Source organism: Falco naumanni, chromosome 1, assembly GCF_017639655.2.
Source record: "Falco naumanni isolate bFalNau1 chromosome 1, bFalNau1.pat, whole genome shotgun sequence".
NCBI classification, from domain to species: Eukaryota; Metazoa; Chordata; class Aves; order Falconiformes; family Falconidae; genus Falco; species Falco naumanni.
In genome coordinates, this window is record NC_054054.1 from 69255577 (window position 1) to 69269414 (window position 13838).

Below are 13838 nucleotides of genomic sequence, written 5' to 3' on the forward strand. Positions count from 1 at the left end.
CAGAATGCTGAACAAGATGTTTCTAGAAAGCCTGAAGTGGAACGCTGGCTCCTAGACTGGCAAGGAAGACCAGGTGAGTGTAAGCAGGACTTCGGTGAGGAAAGGCGGCCAAAATAAGGGCTGGACCTGTGCCTGATAAACAAGGAGTGATGACCACCTCCACATCCTTCCTGCGGATCATGCATTGCAGAGAGAGCACCCCTTCTCAACACTCACTCTTAGAAAAACATTTCTGGAGTTGCTAAGAGAACATCCTTCTCCCAACAGGCACCAATGCCACAATCACAAGAGTGCACCTGCTAGGTTTGACAGAACTGCTGTAGAAGCGATGTACACTTTCCACTGTGGAAGTGGGATCTTCAGCTAAGAGTTGTGACTATTGATAGAGTACATGCACAGGTCAAATAGAAAAAAAGCAGCAGGTGATCATGCTAGAGGGAAAGGACAAGTTTTCCTTGTTAAAATCTTTGTGTAAAAAAACCTTGACATAAAAACGCTCAATAATAAACAGGTGAAAACTCGCATTTTGGGAGACAAACTTCTCTGGGCAGCACTAAAAGCTGCTTTTCTCTTTTGGCTATAAAGCTTGCTACCGTTAGGCAGCTCCTGACAGACATTATAGCTGCATTAACATATTTATTACACATGCAATGCATCTGTTAAAAAAAGTCACTGTTAAATTCAAAAACTCTGTTAACATTTGACTTCAACTCATAGAAGTATCTCCACAGAGCTGACACTACTGACCATTTTGAGATTCATGGAGAACAATAATTTTGAAGAGAAAGAAAAGTTCTATTAAGTCTAAAATATCTGTAGTCTTCTTCTTTTGTACAAAAAGCATCACTTCAGGAAACAAATGCATAAACAGAGCTAAGTATAAAATACTTAACCAGAAGTAGGAACAGAATGAGGAAAGGTAATGCTGAAATTAAGCTGACAGAGCAGGATTTGAACAGCACTAACTTTCAGTGCTTACATCCCACTACAAGTTCAGCTCCTAAATTTAGATATTCCTGAAGACTTTACCATTAAGGACTGTTTTGTATTTATTTCCAGAGCTACAACCACAGAGCCAAAGCTGAAAACGATAAGAATTTATGACTGTTTTCAGTTTGCCATCTTGCATAAAGTACAGATTACATTATGAGCCTTAAATAATTGGATCTTTTTTTATAGGACTCTGAATACTACACTACCATTTGGTACAAAATATTCTTAGTACAGAAATTAAGGCTCTGGTACTGACAAATAGACAGCTATTAGTAACACACTCTGAGAATAATCTGATATTAAAAAGTAGGTGCAACCAACTGTATCAGGATATCACATCACACACTTTCTGTCTGTGGAATTCTGACTAAATTATTTCTGTTGTCTTTGCTTCATTCTATTTCTGCCTGTGAACAAATGCTGTCACATGAGCATCTGACTCATTTGATTCTCATCTTAAAAAGCATGCTGAAAGTAAAAAGCCTGTGCCTTGAAAAAGTTAAAATTTTTAACCTTGGCTGATGTAACAGAAAGCTAAGGTCACAAGGCAGCAGAAACAGGCTGTTAACACAACTCCACTTAAACCTAAACCTCAAGTACCACAGGTTTTCACTTTGCCTTGAAAATTACCTATCGAGAGAAAAACGTTTTTAACCTTATGGAGTCAGAGTGAATACTACTGTTCAGGAAAACAAGTACTGGCAGTGCTGTGGCTGCTTAAAAGGGAAGCCAGCCTGCAAATAGGTTAGGTGTGCTAGAGCATACTGCTCAACCCCTCTTACTTTCCCCAAAATGCAACTTTTCTTCTTCTCACCAATGCAGACAGGCACATACTTGGAAACTGCAGGACAAGCACCACTCGGTTTCCTAGGAGGCACATTGTATCATCTGGCAGGTCCTCCTGGTACTACGTAAAGGGCTGTGTGAATATGATGACAGCTCTCTCGATCCTCCCCCATACACGCACAATCTCTAACAGCCTGCTTCCCTAAGAAGAGTCCCGATGTACTGCACATGTACTGTGGGAGCGCTGGAACCCTCCTGCTATTTATGTACTCTATCTGTTTGTGTGCTTCTTGTTCCTTAAGTAAGGTTTATTTTTTCAAGAACAGGTTCAGGATAATGACCAAATCAAGAGACCTCTTCAGAATAATTCACCAAACCCTGAGATGCATCAAAAGCAGCATGGCCAGCAGGTCAAGGCGGCAGATCCTTCCCCTCTACTCGGCTCTCATGAGACCCTGCCTGCTGTACTACTTTCAGCTCTGGGGTCCCCAGCATAAGGAGGACATGTTGGAGCAAGTCCAGAGGAGGGCTGTGAAGATGACGAGAGGGCTGAAGCACCTCTCCTGTGAAGACAGGCTGAGAGAGCTGGGGTTGTTCAGCCTGGAGAAGAGAAGGCTCCAGGGGGACACCTTATAGCAGCCTTCCAGTACCTAAAGGGGGCTTACAGGGAAGCTCTAAGGGGACTTTTTACAAGGGCCTGTAAAGGCACTACAAGGGGTAATAGTTTTAAACTAAAAGAGGGTGGATTTAGATTAGAGGTGCCAAGACATGGGTCAGGTTGCTCAGAGCAGCTGTGGATGCCCCATCCCTGGCAGTGTTCAGGGCCAGGCTGGATGGGGCTCTGAGCAACTTGGTCTAGTGGAAGGTGTCCCTGCCCATGGCAGGGGGGTTGGGACTAGATGGTCTTTAAGGTCCCTTCCAACGCAGCCATAGCAACATACCTCTTGAACAAACGCTGGTTACTTATCAATCAGGTATTTCAAGCAACATCTATAAAGACATCTTAGTATAAATGTCTATGCATCAAAAGAGGAGATAAGAAAACAGCAGAAGTTTTCTCAAAAAAACCCTAAAAGCTGAAATGTATAAACTCAAAGGGTAATAAAAATAACACCTTTACATCATTTTTCTTTTTAATAAAATATCATTATTTCTTTTAGGCACTTATAATCTCACACTGAAATTTAAAATATAAAGCCCAACACTATTAAAAAAATTAACAAATCCTTTTAATTTCTTTGCACGAATGTCCACTCACTGTCCTGCACCTAAGAATTTCATTGTTCAGCCACTTAAATTCCCTTGTTGCCTACAATTGCACAGTCAATGCAAAACCAGCATTCTTGATTTCCAAACAACTTAAGACAGTACTGCACATAAAAGCAGACTGACAGTTTTGGGCACTAGGGAAAGCAGGACTATAACCTACATGCAGGCTGCTGAGCACAAGTATTTTATTTTTAAAGAAAATGTGAATGCAAGGAAAAAACAAGAGTACTATGGTGGTAAATTCAGATGTGACTTCTTCGACTACTGTGTTGCATCACACATGAGCTTGGGTAATGACCTGCTTCAGTGCACACCTAACAATGAGGTGCTTATTTCTAGGAAGATACAATACACTCTGCTATTTTAATTAGTTTCTGCAGAAGACTCCAGCATCCAGACCTTTTCAGCCTTTTCCTGCCTATTAGCAAACTTGGATCAGGAAACTCAGAAGTCAAATATTCAATACTGAATTTACTCAGACTTTGAAAACAGAAAACCAGGGACCAGAAACCAAGTAAAGTAACTAAATTGTTATCACCACACTATAAATAGTAGTTCAGCTTTTGTTTCCAGCAACTACCATCACACTACCATGTCAAACTTATGAGAGATTTCTATCATCCTAAGAGTTTTTTTCACACTTGGTCTGATTAATCAACAGCTGCCAAATAGAGAAGTTAACAAACCTCATTTTCTTCAACTTCCAGCTTTATGTAAATCATAGTTTTGTCTTTATCTAACCTGATAAACAACTGCCATCACTCTCACTTTACAAAAGAACTCAGAAACAAACAAAAAGTGCAGGCTCTGAAAGAAAAGCAGAGGAAAGAAACATAAGCAAGTTACAACCATGAGTATGGTGGCGAGTCAAGCCTTTTCAGAATTACAGGCACACAGCATCAAGGAAATACAATCAGTTATTTGCTCTGCATGCTAATGACAGTGCAAGTTCAGCTTCCACATCACAGCCATTGGTCTATTATCCTCCAACCCCTCTGCAAAAAATTGTATTACTGTTTCAAGCCATACAGGTAGGAGCACGCCACCTGTAACACAGGACCATCTCACCCCTTGATGCTGTATTTCTTGCATGATGTTCCAGAAGGTGGAATAGAAGCACTTCACTGTTCTGACCAGGACTTGCATATAGCTGCTCGTCTTCACAGGATGGGAAGAAGGCATAATAAAAATAAAATTACCAGATCTCTGTAATATGCATTACTCCATAAATAAATAAATAAATAATGTATATTTTCTCACAATTGCTGACAAGAATTGCATTACAAAAAGAGAAAGTAGCAAACTTTATACCACATTCCTAGAACAAACAGAGTAAGATGATAGTAAGTTACAGAAAAGCAGCCTTACATTCTTCACATAAAGGCAACCTTGCCCAGGCACACGAAGTTAACCTGCATATACTTTAGATTGCTAGTAAAAATCACAAGTTTTCAAGCACTTGTATTTGTGAACATAGATCTTATTGAAAAGCAGTATCAATTTTCTAATGAACACATGTTGAAAGAAGTATGAGTTTCATTATTATTACAAATTGGAGAGCTGGCACAGGGTATTTTCTTGCAAGCTGCTCAGCTTAAAAGAAAAAAAGTTGAGTTTTTTTAAACTAATTATAGGTGTAAACCTGGGATCCAAACAGTATAAGGGAAACAAAAGCCACTCGGAGATTCAAATGCTATGGGGAATGCACATGGTTAGCTCTTGTGCAAAGTCATTGCAGTTCAATTGCTGATGATAGCAACACGATGAAACAGGTATCAGCTAGTCCTAATTTCTGAGTCACCTAAAACGAGGTCTAGACAGCCACAGCTGCTGCAGTGCCACTGGAAAAGGACAGGCATCATCACACAGTCAGGGTTCAACAATTCTGCCTTGCGGCTGGGTTCTTCTCTTGCACTGGTCCCTGGAATACACCTTGATCCATGAGGCCCATCAACAGATGAGATGTAAAGCCTGTTTTATCAGTGCTTGTACTGCAAGAACACCTTCCACCAAGAACCTGAGCATACTTTACAGCCCAGCACCATTCACACATCTTAGAAAGACCTCCATCTCTACAGGGGAACTCCAACGTTTCTTCTCCAACAGCATTACTTTCTGTTATTACTAATTACTATTCTAGAACAGAAATGACTAAGATGGCCCACGGACTGAACTGGACAGGCACTGTATTAATGTGTAACAACACAGGTCACACCCTGTGTGATTTTAATTTCCTGCCAGCAAAAACAGACTGCATCTACTATGCACTTTCAGATCTCATCCTAATGTGGAATCAGCACATGGCCTGAACACGTATCCTGACCTCAGGAACAGCTCAGAGGTCTCACCATAGAACAGAACAGATACAGGCTGTAGTCACCTGAACTGGTGTACATTTGGGACACTACAGTCAGCAGGCATCTCAGAAATTTCAAGTGCATCCGCCACAGCAACTCTGCCACCAATTCCATGCAAGAATCTTTGATCAATACTGCCTAAAAGGCTTCCTTTAATCCTTTATTACCACGTTTTTTTCCTTCCTTAGCATTCAGTGGAAAGTGAATAGTTTAGTTCAAGGCTGCAGCCTCCAGCAATCTGCAGTATTCTTTTGATACTGTTAAAGTATTTAGTACATATAAAAAATGTTACATATAAATATAACAACTGTTAGTTCACTACACTGTTTTCTAAAAAAGTTCCAGACTGACTAAAACAGGTGTAGAATAATGAAATCATAACAACCCATCCTTTAAAATGTAAGCCCAGAGTAAAGGGAAAAGGAGACAGGATAATCTGAGAGATAACAGAATAAATGAAACTTAAAACAAAACTGAAAAATACAACATTCATTTCCACATCACTTTGGGAAGGATTAGCAAGTCTGAAAATAAATATGTATCTATTTTTAAAGAAAATAATTCACTCTAAAATCAACAATTCAAAAGAAAGTTGGCAAACGTCAGGGTACATTTTTGAACAACATAGTTCTAAATATCACACTTTTTTACCATACTTCCTCAGCACTCAGAAAACATAGGAACCTTTCCTGTAGGCTGAGACAACTGGTAAAGAGAACAGTCTTATTAAGATACCTCTGTATGTGACCATGTCTTAGATATCAAAATCTAATAAATCATGTATTCAAATTCTGGTTTATACTCTATATCTTTATACCATTACATGTTTTGGAGATTATTTTTGGCAAAAAAGACATAATGAAACTACATTGGTAATTCAGTAAGGGAACACTTCATCATTCCAACTCTGAAGTATGCACTACAGTTCATTGCTACCTAGCTAGTTCAGGACTAGAACGACAAAAACAAGAATGCATGAATGAAATTTTATTTTAATTAAACAAATATTATTTCACTATACAAACCTGAAAATTGTGACTTTATGAAATAACAATCCTGACCACAAAATTTAAATAATTTGATTCAGATTCAGGAGATCACGTACATACATACCCTTACATTAACCTCATTGATTTAAACTGAACGAAAGCAATCTTTTCCCTGTGTCATCCTACTGCAGATGTCAATCTCTCTACAAATGTCAGTCCCAATATCAGAATAGCTACAGCAGTGACAGGACTGATATATGCATTCATTACCCTATAAACGCAGGCAACACACACAGCATTTGGGGGAGAGAGATTAACACCACCTCTGTGATTTCAAGAAGAAATTCTCTGTCTTGGACTTCCCTTTCTTACCTTGATTGCAGGTTTTTCCAGTGTATCCCGGGTGGCACTTACACTTGTTTGGCCCAACACATTCACCATGTTTGCATCCTGGTTGGCATATAGCTGCAAACAGAGGAATGCTCATTATTCTTCCACTCCAGTCATGTCTGACAGTGCTTTACTTTGAAACAAACAGCAACTACCTAAAAAACAGCACCATTTAAGTTCCTTCAGCATCATTATGTGCTTCAAATGCCACTATTCAAACATCAGGTGCACTTTAAAAAATAATCACCGCCCCAATACATGTGGGAAAATGAGATACTTGTTATTACTCTGTTTCTGTACAACACTACACTGTGCTGTTTCTAGGATATTAAACCGTTTTAATACCCAATCAGCAAGCAGGCACTATGCCTTCACTTGCATTCTCTGTGTGTGTACGTACTGATTCATGCCATTAAATTCTGTACACTTGGAATTCACCCCAGCTATATAGAAAATGTGTACAACAATGGCACAGGCAACATACAAAGTCATAGTCCAGTCACTGATAGGCAGTAGTGCAGATCCCAGCATCCACTGTTCTCTAAGACTATGAGGCAACACTCTTCATCCCCTTATTAAGCAATGTTTTGCCTGAACGTCTCGTGTTCAGGTGTCTGGATTCTGGCATGGGATTTACTTTACTTTTTTTTCTTTTGGAGGAAAAAAAAAAAAAGGACTGGGGAAAAGCAAAAGCAACACTGACTTAATTTGCTGCTTTATCACTGCACACATCCAAGTCACTTCTACTCAGAATTTCAAGCATTTATTACCCAACCTGCTGTGCAGATAGTCTCAGAATGTGAAGTTATGGTCTATTCTGCTTCCACAGTCAAATTTTCCAAGTAATTTATAATTACCCAAATGAAGCACAAATACAGAACTCCAAGAAATAATTGTTAGGAAGCCATGTTTTGTACCTCTCTCAACATAACAAATAAAATACATAAAACAAACATTTAAAACTTCAATAATAAAACAAGCCTTACTTTTGAAGAAATATAAGAATTCATGCACAAATCTATTTCTGCTGATGTAGGGTTAGCTGACAGGAATATTTCCAGAGTGCAACAAATCCTGCATAACTCTGGAAACCATTTTACAGCTGAAAATTTTAAACAGTATTTCCAAGTCTTTTATATTAGAAACATCTTTCTATCAGTAAACAAGTTGTTTCAACCTACTGGAAAGATAGGTAATTACTATGCTTTAAAATATGGTTTATCATTCCATGACAAAATGCAGATGCAAAATTCTGGTGAGCTTACTGTTTAAGCAAGTTGGGCACAAATTAGAAACCAGAGTGTGGCATACCTTGAATACCCTGTAATCAGGATTTACTGTTTGCCCTAGCTTGAAGTTCATTTTCTAAACTAACAATATCATTTGGAATTTGCAAAGCAACTAACTAGATGCAGCTGTAATATTAAATTAATCAGACAACGGGCTGTATCATAAAACTGGATGTACTAAGGATGTAATTTAATAGAAATCTACCAGAAGGCACTCAAAAAGTAGCCTGCATTCTAGCCAAGCTGTTCAACAGGGTTGAATTAAGCAAAACTAAAAGAGAAACAATAGATTAGTTTTGGTTCTGCAAGAACTATAAAAATACATCTCTGATGTTCTAAAACTTTTCCATAATATTGATTCTCACAAATGCACCCACAGTAGCAACTTTAAGCATAGGAGTTTCCTCCAGTTTTAGGACTGCATTTGGCCTTTATTACCAAGGCGTTTTTTCATTTAAACATCATATATGTACATATATATATATATATATATGGCCAGTGATAACCCCTGAGAACATAAAACCTTGTTTGCAATCTACAGCACTGCTCTTGATGGATCTTCCTAAGACAATGGTGCAGCCTCTTTCTGAAGACTGTCTTAAGGATTGTCTTAAAAGGCAAAATAGGGATGTTTCTAGTTAATGCAAGATATTGTTTTCCCAATTAATACTGTCCAGAAACAAAGAAATGGGATTCAGATTCAGAAACATCTCTCAGTTAAAGCATTAGGGAAAGCAGCTGCTTAGACTACTAAAAGGTACCTTTCAAAAAGTATGCCCTTCGGTAATGGACAGATTTGACTGAGAGCAACTGATACATCATGAAAGACTTCTAGAACATTGTCGTTAGCAACAATTACTGCTGTTTTAATCACTATGGTCATAAACAAAGACCTTTGTGTCGGAGCTCATTTAGACACTCAAACTTTTATCTTCCTGACATCACAGACCCAAGTCTAATTAGAGGTGATGGCAGCAAAATGAAGACTATGAAGACCAACTGCATGACTTCGAAGTCACTGGGGAAAAATAAAAAGGTGTGATCTAAACCATAATAGAGAAACAGAAATGACTATAAATTTGTTTTTGAAAGCTTCCATGAAATTTCAACTGCACTTCAGAGAAAATCCATATTGTGGAGTGCCATACATTTAGGTAATAATTACTTTTTAAAAAATACATAGCACCATGGGATCTGCTTAGTGTGAAGTGTTACGGTTCAGTAGCTGAACTTGGGGCAACTTTAATTTTGCTGACTTTTTTTGAAGTCTTGGTCTCTCCCTCAATTGCACAGACTGTGAATTATCAGCAGCTCAGACAAAGGAAAAAAAAGATCTCATACTTGAAGATGAGAAGCCTTACAAAATCAGTGAGATTTTAATTTAATTTAGAAATTTCATTTAGAAATTGAAGATGTCCCTCTAATTTAGAAGGTCAAATACATTTGTATCGGGAATCATGTTTTGCTTAATTCTCTTAGTTAACCAAGTAGGTCAGATATCGTACTAGAATAAAAATTACGTACTAGCTTTTGTTTAAAACAAATAATATGCAACTGTCTACAAATACGAAACACGTAACATAGCCCTAACGTAACTATTAAATCAAGCAGTTGCCTCTACTTATCTTCAAGAGAGCATCCAGTCCAATATATCTCAACAAACTTAACTCCATACTATGCAGTATTTAATGTCCTGTATGACATACAGGTGGGTAACTCCTGATCTAGTCTACCTCCTAGGCTCAAAGTATAATTAATAAATGTGTTTTAATCACATGAAAAATATCTCTCTCTCCTGTTTTTAGAGCAGTCTCAGTTAAAGGACACCTCAGCACCTCAGTAGTCTACAGCTCAAGAATCTCTACTACCGCAAGTTAAGTTTCCTAACAATTAGCAAACCACTATCCCTAAAGTCAAGCCATCATATAAGGCTTTTTTGCATGTTAAACAGGTATTTGGAAAGCTGTATTTGCTGTTAAATGCTGTACTTGAAGAAATCCTCTTTATTAGAGTATATTCCGTGCACTTTGGCTAAACATTATGCATCTTATTTATGCACAGCTGCTGCAAATCAATGCAATGTTACAACTCAAGAACTCCCATACACAAGAGAAAAACCCTTTGCAGTAAGCTTAACCAACACCACAGATACATCCCACAGCATTTCCTACCTGGAATCAAGCCACAGTCACCAAGCAATTTGTATATCCTCCCATTAACTTGACCTGGGCTTTACACCATGCTCAGGACTTAAGCAGCTGGCATTCAGCCAAGCCTGCACATCTGGCTGGGGTCCCACCAGCAACATCTGTATGCCCTTCCCACTGACCTGTGCCAGGGTCTCCAGGCCCAGAGGGTGGGCTGACTGCCACCCGCAGCCTGCAAACGCTCCCTTCTCCAGAGAAGCTGCCCCTGCACGGCAGTGGGTACACTCCTTGCCTCCCGAAGGGTTCGGGAGTGAACGTGGCCAGCAATGAGATCCAGGTATAAAAATAAGCTTGAGCCTGACTTTCAGCATTTCTTTTAATAGCAGGAAATTTTTTCAGCTGTTTGGTATCACTCTATGCATACACTATGTACGCTGGTGCGAGTGGGCTTTTCCTTTGAATTTTCCACTCATTTTCTAGCAAAATTCCAGAGAAAATAGAATATTTCAGTTGCTCTGCTCACACACAGACACATGGAGTTTATCCATTTTTTTAACACAGTTAAGACTCGTAAGTAGTGGGGATGAAAGTCTCCCACCTTTGCAGAAGTCTTTGCATTCTAACAATTAAAAAATTGGCCCACATCTGACCGCAACAACCAAAGGAACATAACTTGCTTCCTATCAACTCACATTTCCAATGACTGAAATAAGCCATGTCCATGGACTCCACTCTGCTACATAACACCCACTTCCCCACTAGGCAAGAAGGAAATGTAGACAGTGGAGAGTTACACCAGGCTGAGAAAGTCACTCTCACATACGTAGGGCAATTAAGTCCAGAAGGTAAGAGTCTGAAAAAGTTGCCAAAATGAAGCAAAAACTTTCCACTCTTTATAATAGCAATTGTTTTAAAGAAAAGTTAAAAGTCCATCTGTATAGACAAGTGCCACTAAAACAGAGATTGCTAATTTATTGTTGACTCAATTTCAAACACGTACCATTTCTCCAAGGATTCCTTTCTGAAAGCATTTAAACAGGCACTCACAACGGGTAGTAGTGCAGACCGAGACAGACAGAAAGAAATCCCAAGCACAGCTATTTTCATCTTTAGTCAACTGCTACTTATTTATCTAGGCCATAGAGTAAACTACAACTAAACTTTCCAATTCATTGTTGCCCAATTCTTTCAAGAGGTATCAGCAAATGAACCCTGGTCTCATGAATACTCATTTCAGTTTAATCATTTCAGATTCTTTTTTAGGGCCAGATGTGAAGACTTGCTCTGTTACAGTTCCCACAGACTTCAATGCAGTCAAGGAGGAATCCTAAAGCTTTTTATTTGGCCATAAATCTAACAGACTACCTATTTTAAAGGTTGGCAAGAACTACCTTTTCCTCCAAAATAAGTTGATAAATACCACATTTTAAGCCTCATTTAAACTTCAGGACAAATTAAACTTCTTGTAAAAATAACACAATGCATTGAAACATGAATGAGTGGTTTGGGTTTAGGGTTGAGGGTTTTTATTCAAGCGTGGGAGACAGGAAGAAAGAATTTTGGTGAAATGCATGCGCTGTTAGCACACATTATGCTTGTGTAAAAGCCAGAAGCCACCAACCTTCCCAGCCACTCCTAGCTGCTGGTGGTGTCTGAACACGACTCAATCATTCTGAATCACTATTTTTTCATTGTTGCACAAATATAACACATGATAAACACATTCAAATCAATTCATTATCGGTCTATAATGTTAGGTTTTAAAAAAACTTCGTCTATGTTTTCTCCCTGCACACAGTTCCCTCAGAACTGCTTTGGAAGGCCCTCTCAGGTTTTGTCGGTTCCTCTGCACTAAGCTGCCTACTTTTTGAGGGCATGGGTGACTACCACATGCTGTCCCCTCTATTCATTCTCATCTAGAATTTTAACATTAATGACTTACTTCTTGATTACCAAACATTGTTTGGTGGAGTCCTAACCAGACAGTTGCACTACTTGGTTCCTGTCTACCTAACTCCTCCGCTTGTGGCCAACAACAGAAATCCCTGAGCTTTCTTAGCAGAATGTCTCTACCAAATTAACTCTTTTTGGTTTTCCAGCACTCCTAGATATGTCTCTCTCATTAAAACTGCTCTGAGTATAACTCTGCGTATAACTCTTACATTCTTTTTCTCTGCTTTGCCTCTTAATTTCTGTTCCTTAATAGTTATTTCTTATTCCTTACGCACTCTTCCTTGCATGATGCCCACAAGAGGGTTTCATTGACAGAAGTTGCTCTCAAAGTCTTTAATTGCTCTTTCTGTACCACTCCACTCAAATCTGCCTTGAAATGCCAGACTGCAAATGTCCAGCCTGTCCTTGGAACTTGTTTTTCACCTCTCCAACGTCTAAAAATATACGTAAGAATACCTGCCTTTGAAACAAACTATGCTGACCACCTGCTTCTGCCGCCTCTTCCCCAGTAACATATAGCCCTTATTTATTCTGACTCTAAATCCCAGCTCCTTAAAATTCAGTTTGCCGAAACACAGAAAGTAATCTGTGCATCAGACCAGCAATGTTTACATACTAGTCAGCTTCACAAACCTTTACTGGATGCTCTTACACCGCTGAATGCAGAATAGACTTCCAATCTTAAGATTTCTACCTCTCTTCCCTCAATGCCAACATTATAAAAAGACTTGCATGTTAGCAAAACAAGCTTTCCTATATGCTTCCTCCTTCACCTGAAACTGGCTCCCTTTTTCCTGTAGTGCTAACAGACCACAACCTCAAGCTCTACACTTCTCTTCCTCAAAACCAGCTTTAGCTCACGTCTGTCTCTTTCTATTTACATTCTGTAATTCTTTGCAAATTATGCAATCACATGAACACATGCTTAGGAAAATAAATCTGCCTTATTCACAATAATTTTGATCTAGGATACTAAAGGTATGAGCTAACTTGTAAAATATATCACTATAACTCTTTCACAGTGACGTATTCCTTTTTTGTTCAAATACATGCAAATGCAGGAGAATGCATAAAGCTTAACCTACCACACAATTACCAGGGTGTGGTAAAAACAGCTCATACCCATAACTCATACTACAGAATTACTTCTGAAAAAATAACTTTGCTTCCCCAACAAGTGTACTAGCAGTCACAACACACTCTCTGCAGAGCTTAATAAGGCTGACTAGGGCAACTGGGTTTTCAGATAATTTAATATGCAAAACATTCCTTACTCTATTTTTTGAGAGGTAATAAATTCCCTTGACCAACCTTTAAGTAGAGACCAACAGTATCATCAGATAAAACAATAGTACCTAATGCCTGAATATTTTTTCACAAATCACTTGCACTCGTCTGTAACATTCACGAAAACAAACGTCAAAATGCAGACTTAAGCTTCCATCTAAAACATACCGTTCCATCAAGTAAGCAGCTCCTAATCTTTCATGCACAACTACTATATTTTCCTGGGTAACTCACTCACTCAGTTTGCACATACGAATCTGGTAACAGCAGATTAACATGATAAACTGCAACCAGTGTGGGCTATTCATTGCAGTGAATTCTTCATTTGGCTATGACTGCTGCCAAATGCGTTTCTAAACTGCATACACAAATCCAGAC

General features: G+C 38.8%; 1 protein-coding gene across 2 annotated transcripts in view; it reads right to left on the minus strand.

Moving 5' to 3' along the window:
• The window catches only part of NPNT (nephronectin), a 55271-nt gene that overhangs the window by 30470 nt on the left and 10963 nt on the right, over window positions 1-13838 (minus strand). For both annotated transcript variants that reach the window (XM_040598190.1, XM_040598197.1), the window contains one exon: window positions 6767-6859. In XM_040598190.1, the coding sequence (XP_040454124.1) occupies window positions 6767-6859 (93 nt within the window). The remainder of the gene's footprint in view (window positions 1-6766; window positions 6860-13838) is intronic.